This window comes from Phodopus roborovskii, unplaced genomic scaffold, assembly GCF_943737965.1.
Source record: "Phodopus roborovskii unplaced genomic scaffold, PHOROB, whole genome shotgun sequence".
Classification (NCBI taxonomy): Eukaryota; Metazoa; Chordata; class Mammalia; order Rodentia; family Cricetidae; genus Phodopus; species Phodopus roborovskii.
Window position 1 is genome coordinate 2,070,555 of NW_026125648.1, and position 25,552 is coordinate 2,096,106.

General features: G+C 35.8%; 1 protein-coding gene across 1 annotated transcript in view; it reads right to left on the bottom strand.

Moving 5' to 3' along the window:
- The window catches only part of Col4a5 (collagen type IV alpha 5 chain), a 152,186-nt gene that overhangs the window by 49,360 nt on the left and 77,274 nt on the right, over nt 1-25,552 (bottom strand). The window contains exons 17-29 of the mRNA XM_051178007.1: nt 23,645-23,698; nt 22,512-22,553; nt 20,282-20,414; nt 13,477-13,650; nt 13,046-13,129; nt 8,318-8,410; nt 6,754-6,824; nt 6,294-6,485; nt 5,269-5,437; nt 3,536-3,628; nt 3,335-3,439; nt 1,892-1,989; nt 279-429 (exon numbers count right to left, since the gene is read on the bottom strand). Of these exons, the coding sequence (XP_051033964.1) occupies nt 279-429; nt 1,892-1,989; nt 3,335-3,439; nt 3,536-3,628; nt 5,269-5,437; nt 6,294-6,485; nt 6,754-6,824; nt 8,318-8,410; nt 13,046-13,129; nt 13,477-13,650; nt 20,282-20,414; nt 22,512-22,553; nt 23,645-23,698 (1,459 nt within the window). The remainder of the gene's footprint in view (nt 1-278; nt 430-1,891; nt 1,990-3,334; nt 3,440-3,535; nt 3,629-5,268; nt 5,438-6,293; nt 6,486-6,753; nt 6,825-8,317; nt 8,411-13,045; nt 13,130-13,476; nt 13,651-20,281; nt 20,415-22,511; nt 22,554-23,644; nt 23,699-25,552) is intronic.

Here is a 25,552-nt window from a genome sequence, read left to right on the forward strand (position 1 = left end):
ATAGTTTCAAACTCACTATCTAGATGAGGATAGCCTTGAACTCCTTATGTTTCTGCTTGACAGTACCACACTCAGGTCTGTTACTTTTATACAAATATCCTTCTATTACCTTGTCAAGAAAATCAAAGGTTAAAAGTAACTAGCAGAACATGAACAAAATTATATCAGCAACAGAAGAGCATCATGGGCTCTCCAATTAACTGGCATATGACCCTTAACCTTTTCTAAAGATTTTAACATCAATAAAGAAAAATGAGAAGTAGCAAGAGCCTCCATACCTTTTGGTCCAGGTAGCCCATCCAAGCCAGTGCGTCCTGGAGGACCTGGAGGTCCTGGGAAACCACGATCACCTTTTGGACCAGGTGTTCCTTTGAAACCTGGGAATCCTGGTGGCCCAGGTGGCCCAGGTAACCCAAATCCTGGCTCTCCCTTAAGCATACACATGACAAAACACAAGGAAAAGTCCCGTGACTTTCCTGATGCTTACCATTTACTACAGAGAATTAAAAGCAGAGAATACAAAGTAATACTTCTCTTCCATGGTAAGGATAGGTTAATTAAATAAAAAGGAATGGGTGTGTTAAAGGGAACATCTGGAAGGATAGGAAGCAGGGTTTAGTAAAATCAAATGAGTTGAACTGTTTTCAAAATAAGAGCATTAACTATAAAAGCATGGGATTAAATAACACTACCCAAGTGAGGAAATGTGAATATGGACTGAAAATTAGATCATCCAAATAGTTATTTTTAATTTAACTAAGTCATATAATGCCATTGTGGTTTCTTTAGCTAGAGATGAATATCGAAGCAATCACAGGTGAAATGATGTACTGGAAATTTGAATTAGGGAACACCCCCCCAAAAAAACAGGAAATGATTAAAGAAATGTTATTAAAATCATAACAATTTTGTGCCTGGGTGACAGATATATGAAAGTTCATTATATTACTTCTTTTGCTTTATGCTTATTTGAAAATGTTCATCATAAAATAAAAACAAGCCAACAGAGAAGCAGTATTCTCATGAGAGCCCATAAGCTGTTTTTACCATGGAAAACAAGTAATAATTATGAAAACCAGCAAGATTAAATCACTTAAGCACAGAAAATATAGGAAGAGTCAGGATAATTACACATCGCAGCAGTGTTGCTGAAGGCTGTTTGAACAAATGTTCGAGGTTAAATAAGATACAATAGAAGGAATATAAAGAGAGTTATTTATTAGTAGTACAAAATAGTAGAGACTTGCTTTATGTATCTTTCATGAAATCGGGACACAAGAAACAATACAGGAAGAAATTGATACATGTAGTACCCTTTCACCAATCATCATACAGGTATGCCAAGTATGAAATGGGTTACTGTTTGTATACAAAAGCAAAGGCAAAGCTGATCATTGGATTCTTTCATTGAATGTAACAACCTACTATTCTAAACAAAGGTCAGAAACTTCCAACATTATCTATTTTATTAAAGATGGTTTTAGATTAGATATTTTTACTTTTAAATGAAAATATAGTTAAATTTTATCAATACAATAAAGACATGGGACAATGTGTCAGTTAAAATAGTTACTGGGACCAAGGAGAGTAGAATAGATAGAAAAATTAAAAAAAAAAGAGGTAAGTTAAAATAGTTCAAACTGGGGCTGGAGAGATGGGTCAGCACTTAAGAACATTGACTGCTCTTGTAGAGAAACAAGGTTCGATTCCCATCACCCACATGGTAGTTAACAACTGTCTGTAACTTCAGTTCCAGGGCACATGAGACCCTCTTCTGACCTTTGCAGTCACCAGGAACACACATTGTGCACATACATACACATGCAGGCAAAAACACTCATACACATAAAAAAAATAAAAATAAATAAATCTTTAAAAATATGATCCAGACCTTTGGTCCTGGAAAGCCTGGTGACCCAGGAGGGCCATCTGGACCCATTCTTCCGGGTGTTCCAGGTGCTCCTGGGGGTCCTGGAATTCCTGGAAAACCTGCAAAATAGCAAGTCATTTTTTTTAATCCACAGAAATTATAAATTTTAAAAAGATAGTTACATCCTCATCTCCCTAATCTTGCTTTATACAATGACTTGTTAAAAGTACATGCACATTCTGGATGTTCACTTAGAATCAGGCCTAATAGATAGGCATCTGTGATTCTCTCTCAAACACCTTAGCCTTTCATTTCCACAGGGTGTAGACGACATTATGCTCTTCTGAAGAATATAAAATAAGTTAGAACTAAATATAGTGAATGAATGCTGCACAAAGATACAGAATTTCCCTTCTGCTTTCATCATGATATAGTGCAACAGAATGTCTATCATGTACTTCTAGAGATGAGCTAAATGCAACAGCATGTGTTATAACAGCATTAACACATAAAATAAAACCTGACATTTTAATATAAGTATTTGGTTGAAGTGAGGAATTTTCATCACACAAAGGGGCTGTTCTGCTATTCCTGAAAATAAATTCTGTGATGAAAAGAGCTGAACTGTAGAATATATCCAAAATTTCAATAAATCAAGGGAATATTTTACTTGGGATAAAATGTTACATATGTGTATAGTGAATCTGCTTTCTGATTAATACAACCTGTTCATTCATTACATATCTATATAGTGCTTGCTATATTCCCAGCAAATATTCTAAGCTCTGAAAATACAACAATGAACACAAAATGTAATAATTCCCATGATATTCTTTAGCACATAAATAATTTCTGCATCTCTGAAATGTACTTTTTTATCTATTTATTACATCCTGGCCATAGCCTCCCCTATTCCTTCTCCCACCCCAATCTCCTCTTCTCCCATCTCCATCCAGGAAAGGGCAGGGTCCCATGAATATCAATAAAATATGTTATAGCAAGTTGCAGGAGGCTAAGCAGTGTTGATACTAGACTATTATACACAATGAACTCCAGGTTCAAAGAGAGACCCTGTCTCCAAAATTATGGTGAATGTAGTGACTTTTCTTTTTTTAATATTTAAAATTTGTTATCACTTTAATTTTATGTGTTTGGATGTTTGGACTTCATGTATGTACATGAACCATATGTGTGCCAAGTGCGGAAGACACTGAATCCATTAGAACTAGGCCTAAGGTTGGTTAGGTGCTTGCATGGAGATGCTTAGACATAAACCCTGATTCTCTGAAAGAATAGCCAGTACTCTCAGTCACTGAGCCATCTCTGTAGCCCCCAGTGTGACACTGATTTTACATTCTTTACAACATATATCAAAAGAGTTACATTTACTTTGTTTTATGTTATGAAAGAATAGTATAATTCTAACCAGCTAATTCATACAGCTCAGTATCTAGTCAAACATACCTTTGGGACCTGGTGGTCCAAGAAGCCCAACCCCAGGGATACCTGGTTCTCCTTTGCTACCAGGTATTCCTGGCAGGCCTGGTTGGCCTGGAAGTCCAGGATCACCTACAGAAAAATAGCAGTATAAGAATGAGAAACATCCAAAGAATGAAATCAAGTGGTGAATATGTTTTGAAATAAAGTAAAAAATTTTTTGCATACCTGGAAGTCCCACTTCACCATCTCTGCCTGGATTACCTGGCAGGCCAGGCTTCCCTGGCTGTGTTATGGTTTGGCCTGGATCACCTTTAGGACCTGAAAAAAGATGGATTACTCTGGAGTGGGAGCCATATACTTGACTAAAGAAAACAATGCCACTTTGTATATTCTAGAAAGGTATCAAAAAGAAGGATGTAATTTCGAAGAGGAAAAAGCTGATGGTAGTTGTAGGTACTTCCATGATTGAGGATGTTAGATAATTAATTTTAGATGTTAGCCTGACTGGATTAAGGGAGATTCAGATAGCTAATAAAGCAAATGTTTCCGGTTATGCCCATGACCCATGATTCCAAAAGAGAAGGGCATTTGAATCAGCAATCTAAGGAGGGACGGTCTGCCTTTACCCATTGATGGGAGATGTCATTATGTATATATGTTTCTCATACTGGTTAATGAATAAAGCACTGTTGGCCAATAGGAAATGAAGATAGGAGGGACTAGGAGACAAGGAGGAAAGAGGAAGTAGTAAGGAGAGTCAAGATGGAGAGTCTGGAGAGAATAGAACTGCCATCCCCCTCTCGCTAGTAAGACCACGTGGAAATACATAGATCAGCAGAAATGGGTTAATAATTAAGACAGAGCTAGCCAACAAGAAACTAGTAATGGGCCAACAGATTATATCAAATACAGAGTCTCAGTGTGTTAATTGGGGCTGGTGTGGCAGCGGGACAAGACCAGGTGGCAGGCGGAAAAACCGTACTCTTTACAACCCATTATGGGCCAGCATCATCCAATAAAAGAAGGGTTGGATAGAGCAACAAAAGAAAAACCTCAAAAAACAAAACAAACAAAAAACAAAGCATAGGATATCAACACCGCCAAGTCATCTTTTTTCTCCTTCCCTTGAGAATCAGAACATAAATTGGGCTGGGAAGATAGCTCAGTCTGGAAAGTGCCTGCTGAATAAGAATCTGTATCAAGACTCCCAGCACCCATAGAATAAAGGTAGCCACAGAACACATGTCTGTAACCCTAATACCAAGGGCCTAGCAATATCAATGAACTCCAGGTTCAGTGAGAGAGCCTGTCTCCATTTAAAGTACATGTTTTCAACCCTGAGGACATGCATGCAAGTGACATTACACAGATTAAACATATCCATGAATTTGAATGAGAGCAAGTGCTTACATGTTGGAGTTGGAGGGAAGAAAGGTAAGGAGGCATTTTTTGTAATTACATTGTATCTTTTTGTTTTGTTTTTTCAAGACAGGGTTTCTCTGTGTAGCTTTAGCTGTCTTGAAACCCACTCTGTAGGCCAGGCTTGCCTCAAACTCACAGATATCTGCCCGCCTCTGCTTCCTGAGTGCTGGGATTAAAGGTGAGTGCCACCAACGCCTTACTATCATAATTATATTATAATATCAAATTAGAAAAAAATTATAAAAAAAGTAATGTGCATGGGTACCTCCCACTCACATGTAAACACCTACACAAATACACACACACATACAGAGAGAGAGAGAGAGAGAGAGAGAGAGAAAACAAATACCAATACCAGCAAATGACTGAAAAAATGTAATAAGAAATCCCACTTTAAACAAACACATTCTACTCCCTTGCTAGGAGCACATAAATGGTCAGAAAAACACATTTCCCAAGTAAGGAGGCCAATAATTTTATTTCTACTTTTAAGCACAAAGTTTAAATTCAAACACAAACAATTGTAGTAAACTTACCTGGTAACCCTGGCTGGCCTGGATTTCCTGCCACACCTTGTATTCCTTTTTCACCTATAGGGCCTGGGGGCCCAAAACCAACAGGGCCCATAGGTCCCATATTTCCTGGGACACCTGGCAAACCTGGGTTCCCAGGAGGACCTCTTTCACCCTTAAAAGCAATTCCACCCTGGAAAGGGAAATATTTAAGACAGAAACACATTGATATAACAACTTAATGTAGGTTAATATGAATAAATACAATGAGGGACATGGCACAGCCATAAGTACCTCTTAAATGCTATATAACTGTGTGATATTGTTAAATTGTATCTAGGATCACTTACTCATTACCTCCTACAACAAATATTTCTGAACTCTTATCTTCCAGTGACACGAATTGAGAAGATAAGTAGATCAAGGTCTCTCCTCTCAAAAAGTTTACAATCTACCATGTTGAAATAATTATTTTCTAGTTATCCTATTATAATATATATTTCCTATTAAAATATCTTTTACTGTATGTTAAATAGAAAATGAGACTGTTGATTTATTCTCAGTGCTTTTGGTTCTATAGTATCTTAACCGGCCATTTACTTACTCAAATCTCTAACAGTCCTGTATATACAAACCAAATTGGATTTCTTTTCATGTATAAATATCCCACAGAGATATTTGGAATAAGGGGTGCATCCCACATTGACTCCTAAGCATTTTAACTTCCTATCCATCTATTCATACCTAGCAATAATTGATACACTAATGAATTAAGGGGTTTATGAAACTGAAAGAAAGTGGTAAGGAAATTCTAGTTAGTACATTGTACCATTCCAATGAAAAAATTTATTATTTTAGGCATTAGTTAAGTATTCATCTAAGTACTAGGCCCTGTATTTTAATTTAGCAAGTGTTTTTTGGGGGGGTATACAGAGAATTAAATTTAGGATCTCACATACAAGTATGAGTTCTACCACTGAGATAGAACTTCATCCTAACATTACTAAGTGACAATAAGACATAAAAGCAAGACTATCAAACCAACTCACAGGCTCTCCTTTCAGGCCAGGGAGTCCTGGCAATCCGTCCTTTCCAGGAGTACCAGGTAGACCAGGAAGCCCTGGAGCTCCAGGGGAACCCAACTCTCCTTTGTCGCCTTTCATTCCCAGAAGAGTGAGGACATCACCAGGGTCACCTTTAGATCCTGGAAATCCTGGAGCACCTGGAGGTCCAGGTATGCCCTGGGTTGAAACAAAAAAAGAGGGAGAAGGGGAAAAAGGGATTCAGATTATTTTTCTAGCATTATTTGCTCCATTAACCCATACAATAGCATTCGGTATACAAAGTAATAGTATGAAGTCAGGACGGCAAATTGGGGAGAGGGAAGGAATAAAATAAATTATAGCTTAATATTCAAACTAAATGTAATGTATTTGTCCATAAGTGAAAATTAAAAGACACATGGCTTCCTTCCAGTCCTTTGTGACTCATAATATAATCAAAGCTTACTGGTAATCCTTTTGGACCAATCGTGCCAGCATTTCCTTTTTCACCCTTCTGTCCAGGGAATCCAAGAGATCCTAAGACACACAGAGAATCATATGAGCTCTGAACCTTAAGCCCCCAACTGTCCTCACATATAAAGCAGTACATCACAAACTTAGATTTTAAACTGTGAACTCTTTTCTATTGCATTTAAATCATACTCTTCCTTCTTTCATGTTTTCAATATGAAGAGATTCGAATTTCTTTCTTAAAGCTTATTTACTTTTATATGTTGGTGTTTTGTTCTTGGGTCTGCATGCCACCTGTGTACCTGGTGCCCATGGAGGCTAGAAGAAGGTATCAGATCACTAGGACTGGAACTTCAGATGGTGGGTGCTAGGAATCAAACTCAGGTCCTGTGCAAGAGCAGCAAGTGCTCTTAACCACTGAGCCAACTCTCCAGGCCAAAATCAGACTTTGTTATAAATAAATATACTTAGCAGCACATACACCCTTGCATCTTTAGGTGTTTCTAACTCCAGAGTAGTATTTTGCAAAGTTTATAGCTACTAGAAACCTTAAGGTGGGGCTTGAGTCCCTATAACCACCCCCTTGCTAAGGGGCAGAAGAAAATAAAGAACTTGCATATATTAACTTTCGGTTATGCAATCTTCCTATATCCTTATTATCCCTTTTTTGGGTTTGCCATTCCCCATCAGAGGTTACAGAAAAGAGTTACTAAAGGCAGCGGCTCTATCTCTGCACTGCTGTATCATTATTACTTGGTTATTAGTTTAAAAGTTAATACTTGGATACTGCTATGAATTAATCCAGAGCTACTGAATCACAATGTAGGGATGGGATCAAGCAATCTGAATATTAACAAGCCCTCTGTATGATTCTTATTTATTCCCAAGTTGAAGATAAACTAGATTGGAAGTACAGGCTATATTACTAGCTGCTAATGGCAGCTATGAGGCTTGCTAAAAGTATTTCCAAACTCCCAGTGAATTTGTGTCTTTGGTAGACACACTAGACTGGTAAGCAGTCTGGAATTTATTATCATCCCGAACTCAGTCATTATATGTAACCTCAGGAATATATAATATTGGCATCTGTGGACAGTTAATTGAGTGGAATAGTTGTGGTTCTAAAAAAATGACTCAAAATTAGGAGGGAGGCCTTATATGTAGAAAGAGGAATATTGGCAGCTGGTTGCCAAACTTTAATAGAAACCTTGTTCCTTAATGACAATATGTGATATATCCCCAATGACTGCCTCTGGAAACAGTAATTGGTGTTCAGGCAGTATGAACATTTTCCCTAGTTTTCTAGAAGAAAAATCTGACTCTATATGTCATTTCATTTTTGGGACAATGTATTTCTTTGAATAATACCAAATGTTGTAATAGAGAATGTTAATAGATTCATGTATTATAAACCAAAAGGTGAGTTATTTCATAAGAGAGGCATCTCATATTCATTAATTTGTAGACACAAGAGACTAGATTTAAATTGGGAAACTAACATTATAAAATCATTAGCATACTCATGAGAGCCAAGATTGTCTATATGAAGAATATTTTACCTGGAGGACCTGGGAGACCTGGCAAACCAGGTTGTCCTGGAGGCCCTGAAATTCCAGTTCCAATACAGTTGAAGCATGTATCACCTTTGTCACCTGGTGAAAAATAAATATTACTGGAAGGGTTACTTAAACCTTCTTTACCTAGGTTCTAAAGAAGTCAGCTGTAAGGAAAAGCATTACTACTCAACAATCGCGGTTTAATAAGGATCAGGATAAACAAACATGCTGAATAGGTGTTTACTCAGGGAGAAATAACTTACAACATAGACAGATGAACACCAGCAGGTTCCACCTGCCCTTATCTCCAAGTCTGGCCAGCAAGAGAGCAATTCCAGGGTCCTCCTCAGACCTAGTTCCACAGGTCACTTCCACCTCTGGCTCCACCCGCCAATGGGTGTGGTCAGTGCCACAGAAGCAGACAAAGTGAATATCTCACTACACTCAACAGTATGTTTAGAGAAGCCTATGTCTAAAATAAATTCATAGGCAAATAGTGAGTGCCTACTGTATACAGAGAACTGATTTAGGTGTTTGTGATACACTGATAACATAAAACAGACAAAATGCCACATTTTTGTGGTGCTAACTTCCTACCAATGGAAAGGAATAATAAACAATAAAGGTAATAAATCATTAAATTACATATTAAATAGTTTAATATTAAGTATAGCAAGCTTTTAAATGTGTATGAAAATATGTTTGTAGGAGGAAAATGAGCAAGTGTGACTGGGTGTGCTAGACGAGTGATGGGAGAAAGGTCACAATTTGAAACAGGGTAAGGTCAGGACAAATCTCATTGAAAAGGTAGCTACATAAACAAAATGAAAGACATGACATTTGCATGATAAGTGTAGTATAGACATGGAACAGCAGGTAGAGCAGATTGCTAAAGCTGAATGAAGAAGGGGGATTAAGTTACAGAAGCCATGCTAGACTGTAGTATTCACCATGAATTTAATGAGAAAAGTGTGGATATTAGAAGAGCCATCATTTTAACAAGTTCCATTTGCCCACAATAAACAGATATAAAGTAAGGAATTGCACATTCATCTGTTTGTCATATACCACTAGTTACAGTAGTCATTCTCAATATGTACTCATGAAGTTATATTGGAACTACAGAATTGTTAATAGAACATGGCCTTACATCATCATTGTTTGTTGTTCACATTATAAGAGAACTCACAGCCAAACTACACATTTTGCTTAAAGATTTAAAAACTATTCTACCCTTAATATCATCTCAAAGAGTTTGAGACAGCCTTACAAATATAGATATCACATCTGCCATTAATATCTTTATTTATTTGAATGTATTTATTTAATTTTTTCATATTGTGTACTATGATCATATTCTTTTCCCTTTCCAACTCCTCCCACATCCCAATTCTCCTGATGCTCCTACAACCTACTCCTAACCATTCTTTCCAAACATATTGACTCTCTCTATACCTTATAAATATTAAGCAACACACAATGAGTGAATTATATATAAATACAATATGAAGTCATCATTTACACAAAAGTACTTTGAAAATTATTGGATATGACCCCATTAATTCTATCATTCCTTAATCTTAAATTCATTACATAATTTCCATATTGTAAATATATTTTCAATAAAACACATTATGAATCTAATAACAGCCTTCAGGGATTTACCAAAACAAAAAGTCTAATTTATGAAATTAGAGATAAATATATATATAGCTTTCTTACTTTTTGCTATTTTTTATTTTTTACAGTCCAACCACAGTTCTCTCTCTCACCCTCCATCATTTCTCCCCAAGCCCACCCCCAGTCCACTTCTCATGAGTAAGGACTCCCATAAGAAATCAACAAAGTCTGATGCAGTAGGTTGGGGCAGGGCCAGGCCCCTCTTCCATGCATTAAGGCTGAGCATTGAGACAACTCCAAGTAAAATAGATAATTTTATTATAGTAATAATGCTTATAATTCCCTTCACCTATATTTCAAAAGTGTTTACTACATTTTATATATAAAATACTCATTTAAATGAGTTTTTTTGCAATTCTATTCCCAACAACAGTATTTATCAACTTAGGTCATAAAACTATAATGTCCAACTTACAAGGGATAACAATTCAAACTATACACTTAACTCTCAGCTTTGAAACTAGATGTTCATATTTATAAGTAGTAGCACCACTTGTAACATGATCAATTATAGCATTATCTTTATGGTACATACTCAAATTTAAATATCAGTCAATTCTTCAAATAGTCATATTTCTTACTGTACTCATTCTAGTTACTGTGAACAACCTATTCAAATATTAATTGGATGAGGAATAAGGATATATGACTTCCATTACTTGAATGATGTCCTCAACAGACATTAATAAAGTTTTACAATAACTCAATAAGCTATTTGATATAACTTGATTGACGATAATGGATTTCTCTTAACCTTTCTCAAAATCTGTGCACATGTTATTTAGATACTCTGGACCATCATCCATAACCTCAATGATGAGCAAAGCATATGTACAATAGTAGACTTTGCCAAAGCTATATAATTTACTAACAACAACTACAAGATTCCACTCAAGATTATAGAAAAGTCTGCTAACATAGGTTATTCTAATAGCCTAGCTCTTCTAATTACATTAACTCCCCTTACCTAACAGCTGTATGCAGCACATGAATTCTCTTTTTCAGCATTTTAGAATACTTTGTATTCTTTCCATCAATTATTTTTAAGAAGATAACTCCCATTATTAAGTCAAGGAAACACCTTGCTATTTGGCTGCCTTTCACAGGATTTCAGATGTCAAACAACATTGTCTCAAAATGCACCATAAATAACTGCATGTGCATTCCTTAACTATTCCCCTCACCATCAACATTTTAGGCTTAACTTTATCCTAAGAAAGTAATACAATGACTTTAACCTTATAACGTATTTATATTAATCTACCCACAGTTCCTTTGACGGTCTGGATTTTTTTTCCAACTACAATGCCTTGTTATTTACTTATAAAGTAATTATTAAATTAAATACAGCTTCAAGTCCTCTATACTTAACCTGGTTAAAAAAAAAGCAGTTACCCAAACTATCTCGATGTACAAATGTAATCTCTCGACAATACCTAATGAATTAAAAAGGAATAACTAAATAATTAAAAGATTAACAAGCAATTATATTTACTTTTTAATTGTAGTACCTATGTATTTAATTCTTATTATTTAATTAACTTGAATAATCTTAATTATAAAAAAATAGAAGGACCAAAAATCCACAATATTATTCAACTTCCAGAGCTTTATAACACAGTCATAACTATTGTCTATTCACAGGACCAATTTCTTTACCTTCATAAATTACTCATTTTCCCATATGATAAAATTCAACAAAAATCTCCACCTTATAATTTTCTAATAATACAACTATAATTAACTCCATCGAAAGCCACCATTAACACCTTCAAATTATTCATTTAGTGCATGACAATTCTAAATGTTTTTCTACTGCCACTGCTGTGGTATATCCAAATACTAGTATCACTTCTAAACAAAATAAAAATAATGCTACTAAAGACCTAATCAAACCATAATATAATTCCTAACCTACCATTAATAACTATCTTCAGTTTGCTATAAATAAGTGAAGATTTAAGAAACTCTTACTAAACAAAAAAATCCCAAAATAATAATGTATATTATAATTTCCAAGATAAGACTAATAATTGTCATTATTCAACTATAGAAACCAAAACCTCTCCCTCTGGCATCAATCTTATTAGACACTTATATGCTGATTTACCAGCCCCACCCAATTTCAGCATGATGGCAATTCAAACTTTTAAAATGTATCTATCTGCATGATACTAGCAATTATCACAGTCTTCTAACACATAGAAATATATGTCAGATAAACAGTTCTGTCAGGTCTGCTGGATGATTTATTCAGTATCTTTATGCAAACAGAGCTTTTATATTTTCATCTGGTTTTTTTTCTTCCCGAGAAGAACAAGGTCATTTACTTCCTAGATACTTGCAACACTGAAATTATTTTATTTCTTGCAGTAAAAGTGGAAAAACAAGTCAAGATTTTTTTGATCAAAACACATGGAGAAACAGGAGGGCATAAAGACAACCAGGTTTTAAGTACTGATGGTAACTATAATTAGTTAAGAGGGTACAGCGTGGGATGAGCACAAAAGCAAGAAAGTCAGTGCACATGGTGTCAAAGATCCACAAAATTCTTTCTTATTACTTTTATTGCTAATGAAGAAGGAAGGTTAAGAATCTTAAAATGATAATAAAGCAAATATTGTAGGTTTACAAGAGAATGGAAGATGCAGAATCAGAAAAAAAAATGGAAATCTCAAACTACTCATGCTATACTTCAGTTACAAATGAATGCAATGAAGTGAGGAAACAGCAAAGGAGTTTAATAATAGGATTGATTTCATTGATTGGTCATGTAATGTGAACTAAAGTAAAAGGAAAGAAGAGATTAAGTTAAGGGTAGTCTAAAGTAGGTCTCAGTAGGATTGGAGCAATGTTGGGGTCAAGTAAGTAGAAGTTATAATCTAGAAAGAGATGACATATGAAATCAACATTATGGAAGAATACACTATTGTTAAGGATACAATCTTGGAATGTGAGTTTGGGAATGGCTGTCTTAATACTGATGTTAGAATACAGGGCATTCTGCTAATGATGTGAAAGAATAAAGGAAGGAATGCTTGGGTATCAAACCTTTTACTCCTGGTGCTCCTTGGAGTCCTTTATCACCTGGAGATCCTGGGGGTCCCGGAGGGCCTGCTTTACATATCTCATCACCTGAGGCCAAAGAGAAGATAGCAAGCTAATTGTTGCTAAATGTTGAGAAGACTAGGCAAAAATTAAAGAAATAATAATAATAATAATAATAATAAAAACAGGCTAGAAAAAAAACTAATTTTCAATCACTTCCCTGTAAAAATACAACTCAATAAACAATATGGAGACATATTGTTGATAATGAACACTGAAGATCAGCACACAACCAAAGCCCCAAACTAAAAATAGCAGTTCAATCTCTTAGATATCAGAAATATAAATAATGATGTCAAACTTCAGTCAGATTCACTTACAAATGAAATAAAGCAAAAGAAAACAGAATTTGTCAGGATAAAAACACAGCTTACTGGGAGGCAAATGAGGGCCGGGAGGACCAGGAGGCCCTGGAAGGCCGGGAGCCCCAGGCTGTCCATCAAGTCCAGGAGATCCAGGAATACAAATTCCAGGGGGACCGTCATCACCTTTCTGACCCCTTTCTCCAGGATATCCAGGGGGACCAGGAGGACCCATAAGCGCTGTCCCTAAATAAGAAAATGTACTCAGTAAAAGTGATCAAAATGATCTTATTTTGTAGACAATTATTTTTAATCTCCAGGAGACTTTAGGAATGATAAACACTCTACCATTAATATAATGTTGGTTGGATTTTCTTTCTCCATTTTCAAAATTATACTTTCATTATACAAAATAATGGCTTGCATTATGGTATTTTCATATATATGTGCTCATATCCATCTCCACACAGCCTTATTCATCCCTCTTGACCCACTCTTACTTACCCTCTTTCTCCACCTAAACAGTCTCCTTTCTGCCTTCATGGCACATAACAGATAGCTAAATTCGATTGTGCATGGAAGAGACGCTGCATACTAATTTTTTCTTGTTCTCTCTACTTTAAACCCCTTCTGCCCCACACTTAACGTCTCTTCAATTGGTTTGTGTAGTAAGTTTTAATCTGAGAATTAATCTTTGCAAAGATGAAATGTTTTAAATGATGTAATAGCTTGACTGTAAGATATGATTATTTAAAGTAATGGCCAGGCATAGTGGCCCATGCGTTTAATCTCAGCATTCAGGAGGCAGAGGCAGGTGTATTTCTATGAGTTCAAGGACAGCCTGGTTTGTAAAGGGAGTTTCATGACAGTCAGGGCTACATGGTGGGACATTGTCTTGAAAAAATAAACACACAAAGGTAATTTTATGACTTTTGGAAATTACTAATGAATTAATACCTTCTCTTTGACACCATGATGTTCTACCCCCAGAAATACCAGAAAATTATTAGCAATGAGGGGGGAGGAGTCTATTAAGCTTGAAAAGGTTTCAGGAGGGATGGGGAGTGGGGGTACTGTTGGGGTATGGAGGAAGTTTAACAAAAATAAGGCTACATGAAAGAAAAAAAAACATAGAGATTTACCATGAAAGGCTATCATTCAGGTAGGACATGACCATTGTAAATCATGAACACACAGCAGCTTTGAATATTTTTATGAGACAGGTCCTTCAACAATATATCATGGAAAAAGAAAGTACCAAGGGGATCTCCTCTTTCCTGAGGACCTTTTGACTGCTAAGTGTTGATGGAGGAGTGGTGTCATTTTGTTTTTTTCAATAGTGTTACCACTGGATGACTAGTTAGGAAAAAGGAGCTCAAAGGGAAATTAAGGGGGATAACAAAAACTAATGTGAGGTGGATATGATCAAAGTATGTCCAAAAGTATCAAAATGAAAAGAGAGGGGATACTTTAATATGATCAAATCAAACACAGCTCTGCCTCTGGACATTTTTCAGTTCCATTGCCTATTTTTTTCCCCATCAACACATTTTATGCTGTTTCAAAACTATTAAGGAAATAATTACATATTTTATTTATTTATTTAAAATTATTTTTCATTTATATACCAACCCCCATTCCACCTCCCTCCCCTTCTCCCACTGCCATCCATTTCTCAGAGGCGGTAAGGCCTCCCTTGGGGAGTCAACCAAGCCTGGCATACAAAGTTGAGGCAAGACCAAGCCTCTCCCCTACCCTGTATCATGGCTGTGTGAGGCATCCCTCCATAGGGAATGGGCTCCAAAAAGCCAGTTCATGGTGTCACTGACAGGGCCGCCCCAACAGATAAAGCCACATAACTGTTGCCCATATTCAGAGGGCCTAGTTTGGTCTCATGTAAGTTCCCCCAGCTGTCAGTCCATAGTCCATGAGCTCCCACTAGCTTGGGTCAGCTGTCTCAGTGGTTTTTCCTGTCATGCTCTTGAACCCCCTTGCTCACATGATCCCTCCTCCCTCTCTTCAGCTATACTCCAGGTCAACCAGTGCCTGGCTCTGGGTCACTGTATCTGCTTCCATCAGTTACTGGATGTAAGTTCTATGATGACAATTAGAGTAGTAACTAATCTGACTGAAGGGGAAGGCCAGTTCACACACCCTCTCCACTCTTGCTATGAATCTTAATTGGGGTCATCCTTGTGGATTCCTGAGAATTTCTCTAGCACCAGATTTCTCCTTAACTCCATATTGGCTCCTTCTATCATGATATCTCTTTCATTGCTCTCCCTCTTAGTAGCTTCCCCAACCCAGTATTCTTGATGCTTCATGTTCCCATCCTCCATCTCCCTCTCTCCTCCACTCCCAGTTTACTAGGAGATCTTAACTATTTTCCATCCCTGGTACTCTCCATGCGTGTCCCTCTTAGGGTCCTCCTTGTTACCTAGCTTCCCTGGGCTTGTGGATTGTAGACTGGTTATCCTTTGCTTTACATATAATACCCACTTATGAGTGAGTATATACCATGTTTGTCTTTCTGGGTCTGGCTATATTTTTAAAAGTTAACTATAAAGTTAAAATATTATTCACAATTAATGTTATGATCAACTTATAAATTTCTTTTTAAAATATCATTGGAATTTGAAATCTGATAGCCAGAACTTAAAAAGGTTATTTCTTGATTTAATAAACTTTAAAATGTGGGCCTCTTATATTAAATGTGTCTTGTTGTATAATTAATAATTTTAGGTTGTACAATATAACTATTTACTTACATATTTTAAATTTATATGCATATGTGTGAACCTGTGCAATTTTGTGTGTATCATGTGCTGATGCCTTCAGTGGTCAGAGAGAATCAGATTCTCTGGAACCAGAAGCAGTTGCAAGAAGTTGTAGGTGTTGGAAATCAAACTGGAGTCCTCTCGGAGATCAACCAGCTCTCTAAACTACTGAACCATCTCTCCATCCCCACTCAACAGGATTTTACAAAGGTCTGGAAAGAGCTAGTCCGCATAATTTTGGGGTATGCTCAATTGCTTTTTGGCTATTGTCAATTTCTATACATTTATTGCTCTGCTCTCTTTTATTAGGGGTAAAATTAAATGGTGATAATACCATATCTGATTTATGGAGAGATATTGTAAGTTTAATTCAGCATTACTTTAGTTTTTCTGTTAATAAATGAAATTGACTCATTTTTATTTATAGTGTTATTTCCTTGGTGGTTTGCTATCACTGTTATTAGGTTTCCTGTTTATGCTTCAAAATAATTAAAAATATGGAGATTTTCTTTCTTGTCAGTTTGGTAGAATTTTACAGAAAACTATAAAACACCTGCAAATCAACACTTCTTCATGGATATTGTCAATATTTCAAAATCTTCCAGGACAGTGGTTCTCAATGCTATAACCCTTTAATATGTTGTAATACATCCTCCTAATGCTATAACCCTGTAATACAGTTCCTCATGTTGTGGTGATCCCCTGGACAACCAGAAAATTATTTTCATGGCTTCTTCATAGCTGTAATTTTGCTACTCTTATGAATCATAATGCAAATATGTGATATGCAGGATATTTGATATGTGGTCTCCACAGAGGGACCACAACCCACAGGTTGAGAATTTGTGTATCATGGCAATTGACTTAGGCTTCCTACTCTCTCACAACAACTTTAATAATTTGGTTATTATAAACTTAATATAAATATAAATATAAACTTAAGGAGTTTATATTTAAGTTAGAATGTCAATTTTATTAGTAGACATTTATAATTTTTCTGTAGCTTAAAATAAAAAATAATGGCAATATCCATTTTCTTTATTATATCATTTCTGAATTTTTATCTTGACTGTATTTGTCAATCTGTTGTCATTTCAAATTCTTTTCAATATCATATTTTATTTTCTATATTCAGCTATATCTGTTTTAGTTTTCCTTTTATATATATTTTTCATCCTGGTAAAGTTTCCCATTCCATATTTTTGTGCTTGCTACATTTTGTAGGTGCCTGTTAGTTAAATTTAGCCCCTTTTGCTTTTCTTTTCATTTCTAGGGATATAACCCTGTGCATCATTCCTGTTTCTCATGTGTTTTTGGTACTAGAATGAGGGCACTGTTTGGGCTATGGTCAATTAATTTTGATATGAAGCAATTTTATTGTGGCTTACTATTTAGTGGTTTAGCATTGTCTTATATGTCTGCCTTATCTCTGGGGTTATTTTTAACTGTATCAACATGTAAATGTTAATATAGGAATATTTGATGTTTCTTCAGTCTATTTACTGTGGTTGCAAAGGACCACACACATACACACAGTAGATTCTTTTCAGGTAACTTGGTGTTTGTTTCTTTAAAATATTCCATGTAAATTTGCACAAAATATATATTATTTGCTTCCTGGAACATCTTTTCCTCTCATACATACAGCTTGATTATGCTGACTGAAGTATTTATACCTTTATTTTTAATACATTCAATGTGCTAAGGATATGTCAATTTACCCCCTGACACATAAATTTTACTGAATCATTCAAGGCTATTCATTAGATGTAAAGGTTCATGACTTTAATCATTGTATCATTATTTATTAATATAGAATAGCTGTGTTGATAATGAATACTTTTCATTGAATTTTCTTTCACGCATCATTAGAATTAAGACAGATTTCTCTTTTCTATCAATCATCTAATTAATATATTTTCACCTTTTTTGCATGTTTCCTCTTTTGCTTCAGATACACATATTTTGCATATACAAGTATTTTATCTCAATTTTATTGTAGTATCATCTAGTTTGTGTTCAGTCTTTTAACATTTGTTGGAGTTCATGATTTACTTTTTAGTATCTTCTGTATTTTACTTATATCTAGGTTATCTTTTGGTATAATTTTAGCTTCTACAGTATAGATTGGTCTATTTTTCCCTCTAATTACAGTTAAATTGTATATTTTACTTCTATTGTTCTCTAATAATGATTCCTATAAATTTTGATCACTGGGCTTAAATCTATATTTTTCATATCCCTTCCCCTCCTCTATCTCACCCTCTCCTCCATCTCCCCCTTTCCCTTACCCTGATGTATGCATGTATATGCATTGCTCTCCATGCTATATTTTGAGACAGACTTTTTCACTGGATCTAGAACTTAAAAATTAGGTTAGACTGCCTGGCCAGAAAGCCCCCAGCGTCCTCCTGTCTGCCTTATTTGTGCTGGGATTAAAGGCATGTACCACTGTACCTAAATTTTGCATCAGTGTTAGAGATTCAAACCTAGGTCCTTATGTTTGCATGACAGACACTCAATGCACCAAGCCAACCCTAAAGTCCTTAAATCTGTATTTAATAAAAACTTATAGTGAATAATATTTGTGTTCTTACATACTAATATGGAAAAACTAAAAGTAGTATTACTGACTTACTTATCCTTATCCCCTCTGGAATTTCCCTTATTATGTTATGAACTTAAAATTAATGTAGCTTATTCATATCTTTGTTAGTCCCTGATCTCTTATCTTGCTCCCATCCCTACTTTATTCTATAGTCTTTCCCTTACTGTGAGAGTAAAACCTTTGGTAATGGCTTAAAAGTATGTTTGGAGGTTGTAAACCGTCTAGATAACCCATCTTCATACCAGGATAGCAGTTTAGTAAAATACAGGCTCCAAAAGTCATACCTATTTTGTCCTTATTACTGTGAAAATATGCTCCATTATCTCCTGCAAATTCTTACTGTTTTGCAGGCCTTATGCCTTTTTTTTCTTAGGCAGATTTTCAAAAGTTGTTTTACTTTTATTTTAATATTTTACTTTTAATTCCCAAATTGTGAAATGCCCAGGTAATGAGCCTAGTCATGGAGCTTTGTAATTTACCTCATTTGTTTTGAGATAAGTAATAAAAAGTGCATATTTACATGATAATGAGACACTTATCTTCTTATTTATACATTTTAAATGGAAAGGACCTATAATTCATTGACTGTGTGTGTGTGTGTGTGTGTGTGTGTGTGTGTGTGTGTGATGCTAGATACTGAAATGGATATTTTGTGAATTTTGCACAGATTCCTAAACTTTAATAAACAGGATACATAAGAGCAATTTCATTAGTAGCCAAACTGTAAGTTCTACAGTATACTCTGTATCTTCTAAAGGAATGATACAAAGCCAATACTGAACTTAAAATTTTATTAAATGGTAAAATCAACATGGAAATTTCTAATTCATTGATTTTAGAATTCTAAATGGACAGTTCTGCTTACAAATGTTACATAGGAAATAGAGAAATGTTGGGCCTTTGTTAAGTCAATATCCTGTCCTCTCACAGCATGAAAAGTGTGACAATTTATCTACCAGGTCAAGGAACTGGTTGGTACAAAAAAAATAATAAAAGGTAAAAATGAAATTTATGTAATTTAAGTGGGCTTTTTAAAAGGACGTGGGAAGAATTTGGTGAGAAACATAATAATTCAGGTTTGGGGCACTTGCTCATTTAGAAAGTCCCCCTTTGGACAGGGGAGATGGCTTAGTTGATAAACTGCTACTGGGAAAGCATGAGGGCCTGGGGGCAGATCCACAGAGTAAACAGGTGAGATCTTGCAGACTGACTGTCCAGCAAGCCTGGCAGAAATAGAAAGCTACAGGTTGAATTGATAGACTTGAGAAAAGGTGCAGAAAAACTTCTCAATGTCAACTTATGGCCTCCACAGGGGCTCACATGTATGTGTTCACCAGAGCACAGACATACATTTTATACAAACATACAGGGAATAGAGCATAGGATATTCATGTCATCCACTGTGATACCCAATCTAACCAATATGATAAATTGTATGTATTGATTGGCTAGGATACTGTAAGCACAGAGATATAAATATGATCTCTTTTACCTGGAGGTCCAGGAAATCCAGGTGGACCTTGTATTCCAGGAAATCCTCTTTCTCCTTTTTCTCCAGGCAAACCAGGTAGCCCAATATTTCCTTTTTCTCCCACAGTCACACCAGTCCCAGAAGTAGGAATTACCTTTCCATGGAAAAAGAAAATTATCTTTTCATGAAAAAAGAAATTCAGCAATTCAATGAAGATGCAACTTGTTCTTCTAAATGGAATTAAGGAGCTATATATGGTTATAATACTGAATTTTCACACAGTTACATACAAAAACCAGTAAAAACTATCATGTAGATTTTTGAGTCTCATTAATACTGCTGCATAGATTAGGTCGCCTTCATCACTTTTACCCTCCAACCAATTAGGAAACATGTAATAACAATATTGAGCTCAAGGCTTACAAATCTAAAAATATGTTTTGTCGTCTTTTCTCATATAATTAACAATGAATTAATTAATTTCAGTCACATAAGCCTGTCAAATCTTTAAAAAAAATAAATGCCCTTAATTTTCTTTCCTCTACCCTCTTGCCATAATTACTCTTCCTGATCTCACACGTGGACTTTGCCTTTATGTTTATTCTCTGGAATTCAAGTTTATGTACATCATATACTTTCCTCAAAACAATTTTTTTCCGTGTTAACTACTTGTCTTAAGGCACAACTTGCTTATTTCTTACTTTATGTGATGCTATTTGTAACCCTCAACTCAGTCAAACTACTTTCAGTATCACTCTTACCTATTTATTCCTTTGCCTGTTATTTCTAGCAATGAATCCTTATCACTCTATCCTGTCTGATTAGAACCATTTCACACAATGAGCACATTTTTTCTTTTGTTTGGTTTTTCAGGACATTGCTTTTCTCTGTGTAGCCCTTACTGTCCTAAAACTCACTCTGTATGTCAGGTTGGCCTCCAACTCAGAGATCCTCCTGCCCTTGCCTCTCCAGTGCTGAGATTACAAGGAGTGTGCCACCACAGCTCAGTGTGCACGCTTGTATCGGTGCTTTTATATATCATTCCAAACATCTGCAGTGCCTTCCCCAAGCTTTCAATAAGTCAACTCACATATCACTATTCCTTAAAAAAAAAAAATTCTATCTCTTTCAGGAAGACTGCATATATAGAGCCCAATCAACTGATCGTGCCCCTGCTTCTCATGATTTACTTGTACTCCAAAGAATTTCACAAAAGTATTTTTCTTTTCTTTTTTCTATTTATTTTTATTATTATTTCTTATTTTACATATCGATCCCAGTTCCTTCACCCTCCCATCCTCCCATGTCCCCCGCCCCCTCCCTTCACATTTTCTATTTTTAAGTTGATTTGGCATACAAATCATTACCTACTAGCAAACTATGATATCTCACCCTATCTTGCATGGATGCAAAACTATTAATGAACAAGAGAATACAAGTTTTGAGAAACCAAATGGGGGTAATGGTGTCAAAGAGAAAGGGCACTGCACTCTCCTGATTTTATTTTCTCGTTTTCTAAAGAGATTATCTAGAGTACTGATCTAGAGAACTATCGGAGACATATTAGGACAAAAAGCGCTAAACTGTCAAGGTGTATAGAATAAATTTAACAGCACTCACTCCTGTTGACTCAGTGCAGTGTACCATCCACTGAATTACCAAAAGTTCAACTGAAAACATTGTTGAACCTCAATGGTTATTTTCTTTTTAATCTTGATATACTTTGAAATGTACATGACTTAAATTCTACAGTGAATGCAAATATGGTGGAAAATCTGTAATAGCACCTCCCAATTATTCTTTCACATAGCAATTTCCTACTTGTTATCCGGAGCCCCCAGAAAGCACTGAGTTGTGAATCAGACAATTACAAATTGAGAAAACCTATTAGGACTAAATCCATGTTTGCCCTGAGCACTGCAGGAGAATCCACCCATCCCTAGCTTCCTCCAGAATTCTTTTTCTGGACTCTTTAAAAGCAGCAGTTGCACCACCTGCTGGTTGCTTAAGAAAGGGGTTGACAAGAATGATGCAATGTATAATTTTGGACCTTAACTATAAAAAAGTAACACATGGGTAGAACCATATGAGATGAGCACTACTGCTTTTTTTTAAGCTATAATGGCTTTTAAGGCAATAGAAGTTGGTAATGACTTGGATTTTTATGTTCCATGAGGAAAAATATAACTTGGGTAAAAAGTGATGAGGCAATATTAACTTTGGGAAATGAAGACTTAAGAGAAAAACTTACTAGTCCAGGAGGTCCAGGTGGGCCAATATCACCCTTTTGGCCCTGTTCAATGAAAATATGCAATAAATAATTAGTAAGAATTACATGAAAACATTGATTTCCTCAAGAAACCATTGGATTTCATAAAGACTCAGAAGTCATTAATAAAGTAATCAAATGAAAAGTATAATATGAATTAATGAGGTACTTATTTAAAGCCTACAAAGATCTTTATGTTGTCTTGCATTTACTGTTTATATAATTTTGACCAAAATCAATGAACTCTCTGGCTTATTTTAAAGCTGACGCATTGGACAGACTGCCATCAACAACATTCTTTGTCATAAAGGAAGAAGACAATATTCAGTTGTTATTCTACTCAAGAGATTTCTCTGTCACACTTCCAGTTCTAGGGACATTACTTCATGAATTATTAAATGAAAAACAATCCCATTTTAAGTATTTCATGCTTCACTTTATTTCAATTATGTCTTTTAGGCTAAACTAAAACTTGGATCTAGTTTAGAGAGAAACCATCAGTGAAATAACTAACTTCAGTATACTTCAAGTTTGCTTTAATGTTTTTTCAGTTTGGCTTTGATACAAAGCAGTTGGAGAACAGAGGGCATGGAGGAATGACTATTTTGTGATGTGCTAAAAATAGGGTAACTGTGTGCTTTACACATGCTTTCAGAGTCACTTTTAAAATAGGTAACTAAATAAATGACCTCAGTCAGGCTGCATCATTCCAATGGGAAAACTACAAAGAACTAGCCACAGATTTACAAACAATAATTGCATACAGAATGGAAAATGTTGAAAGGAGGCATTCTAATTTTACAGCTCTAAGCGTTTTGTGTAAGAGAAGCACTGGAATAGTGTTCCAACGTCTTCTTAAAAGTTTTGCTGACATGTGCTTGCAGCAAAGGTACTGACATTATGATGGAAATGCAGTCCCATGCATTTCCCCCATATGCACTGTGATTTAGGGCAATGCAAGAAAATTTAGAGTACAGGGAATAAAAGGAAAAATGGATAAAGAAGGCATACATGAATATGAACACTATGTTTTCATTTATATTTCAGTATCAACAGGGGAACGGTTTATGATAATAAGAACAAAACTGGACACAACAAAATGCAGGAATTCTTACCTTTTCACCATCCCTTCCTGGCTCACCAGGGTAACCAGGATCACCAGGCAAACCCTTTAAAACAGAGTGAAATCAATGAACATGGCAAAGTGAAAATATGCCATATAATCATGTCCTACTCAGAACTAATGAGAACACCAACTCTAACAGGCCATCAGTGGAACAGAAGACACAGTCCATACAACTATAGATATCTGATTTTCTACAAACATGCCAAGAAAAAAAAACATTGGAAAAAGTAAAGTATCTTTAATGAATGGTATTGGAAAGTCTGGATGTCAACATTCAGAAGAGTGATATTTGATTCCTATCTCTCACGTTGTACAAAACCCCACTCCAAATGGATCAGTCACCCCAATGTAAGACTTGATACCCAAAAACTGCTAAAAAAATATGCTTCAACATATAGCTATAGGCAAACTCTATAGGCACAGAAAATAAGCTATAGGCACAGAAAATAAGACTGCTGTGGTAGTTTGAATGAGAAAGCCCCCCCCAAAGGCTGGGGCATTCGAATACTCAGTTGTCTAGTTTGTGGAGGTCTAGGAGCTGTACTGGAGGAAGTATGGAACTGGGGGAAAGCTCTGTGGATTAACACCCTTGTATTATGCCTTGTTTGTTCTCCCTGCTTCTCACTTTCAGTTCAAGAAGTAAGCTCTCAGCTTGCATTTCCAACTGTCATGCCTGCTGCTTCTCTGCTATGATAGACCATTATCCCCCTGGAACCTTAAGAAGTCCAAACAAACCCTTTCTTCTGTCTGTTGTTTTGGTCACGGTTATTTGGCACAGCAGTACAAAAGTAACTAAGATAATCAACAAACGAGACTTTGTGAAATTAAAAAGCAAAGGAAACCCATTCAACCAAAGAGGCAGTGTACAAAATGAAATAAAACCTTTGCCTGCTATACATAATCTGCCTGAGGACTGGTGTCAAGAATACACAAAGAACTCAAAACAGTAAATACCAAGAAAACCAACAACCCAATTTTAAAAAAAAAAAAAACAAAAAAAAAAAAAAAAAAAAAAAAAAAAAAATGGGCTGCAGAACTAAAGAGAAAGATCTCAAAAGAAAAAAAACTTACAGGAACTGGAGAGAATAGCTCAGTGGTTAAGAGGACCTGATGTTAGTGGCTCACAACCATCAGGTGCCAGACATGTACATGATGCACATACATACATGCAGGCAAAAGACATATACACAAACAAATGAACCTAGGACTATCTCACTACACTAAACCAAAAGGAAATAAAACATACAAATGGTGAGGTAACTATATATTAGTCAACACCCTTAGCGATTAGGGGAATTCAGAGTAAAATGAGGTTAGCATTCAATCTCACCCCAGGTGAGATGGCTGTCACCATGAATATCAGTAACAACAAATGCTGATGCAGATGTTGGGAAAGGAGAAGATATATTGTTGGTGGAAATGTAAACTAGTATAGCAACTTTAGAAATCAGTGTGAGGGTTTCTCCCAACACGGAAACTAGTGTGCGATTCAGCTATATCACTCCAAGGCATATGGGACTGTATGTCATAATACAGACATACTTGCATACCCATACTTAGAATACTCAGAATACTTAAACAATGGAGGGAAACTAGATTCCCATGAACTGAGGAATGTAAAGAAAAAATTGAATTCGAAAATTTGGAAGGATATGTATTAAAATGGAAAAAGTAATTATTCTACAGGAGAAAACCCAGGCTCTAAACTACAAAAGCCACATGTCCTCTCATATGAGGACCAATTCTTCAGTATGGAATGTCTCATGTGGAGTACCAGAGCAAACCAGGTAACAAGGAAAGAAATGGGGGTGCAGAGAGCTTACCTTAAAGGAGGAGGTGATAACAGACCATGCGTAAAAAGAAAACAGAGAGGGATAGTGTGTGCAAAGGTTTAGAG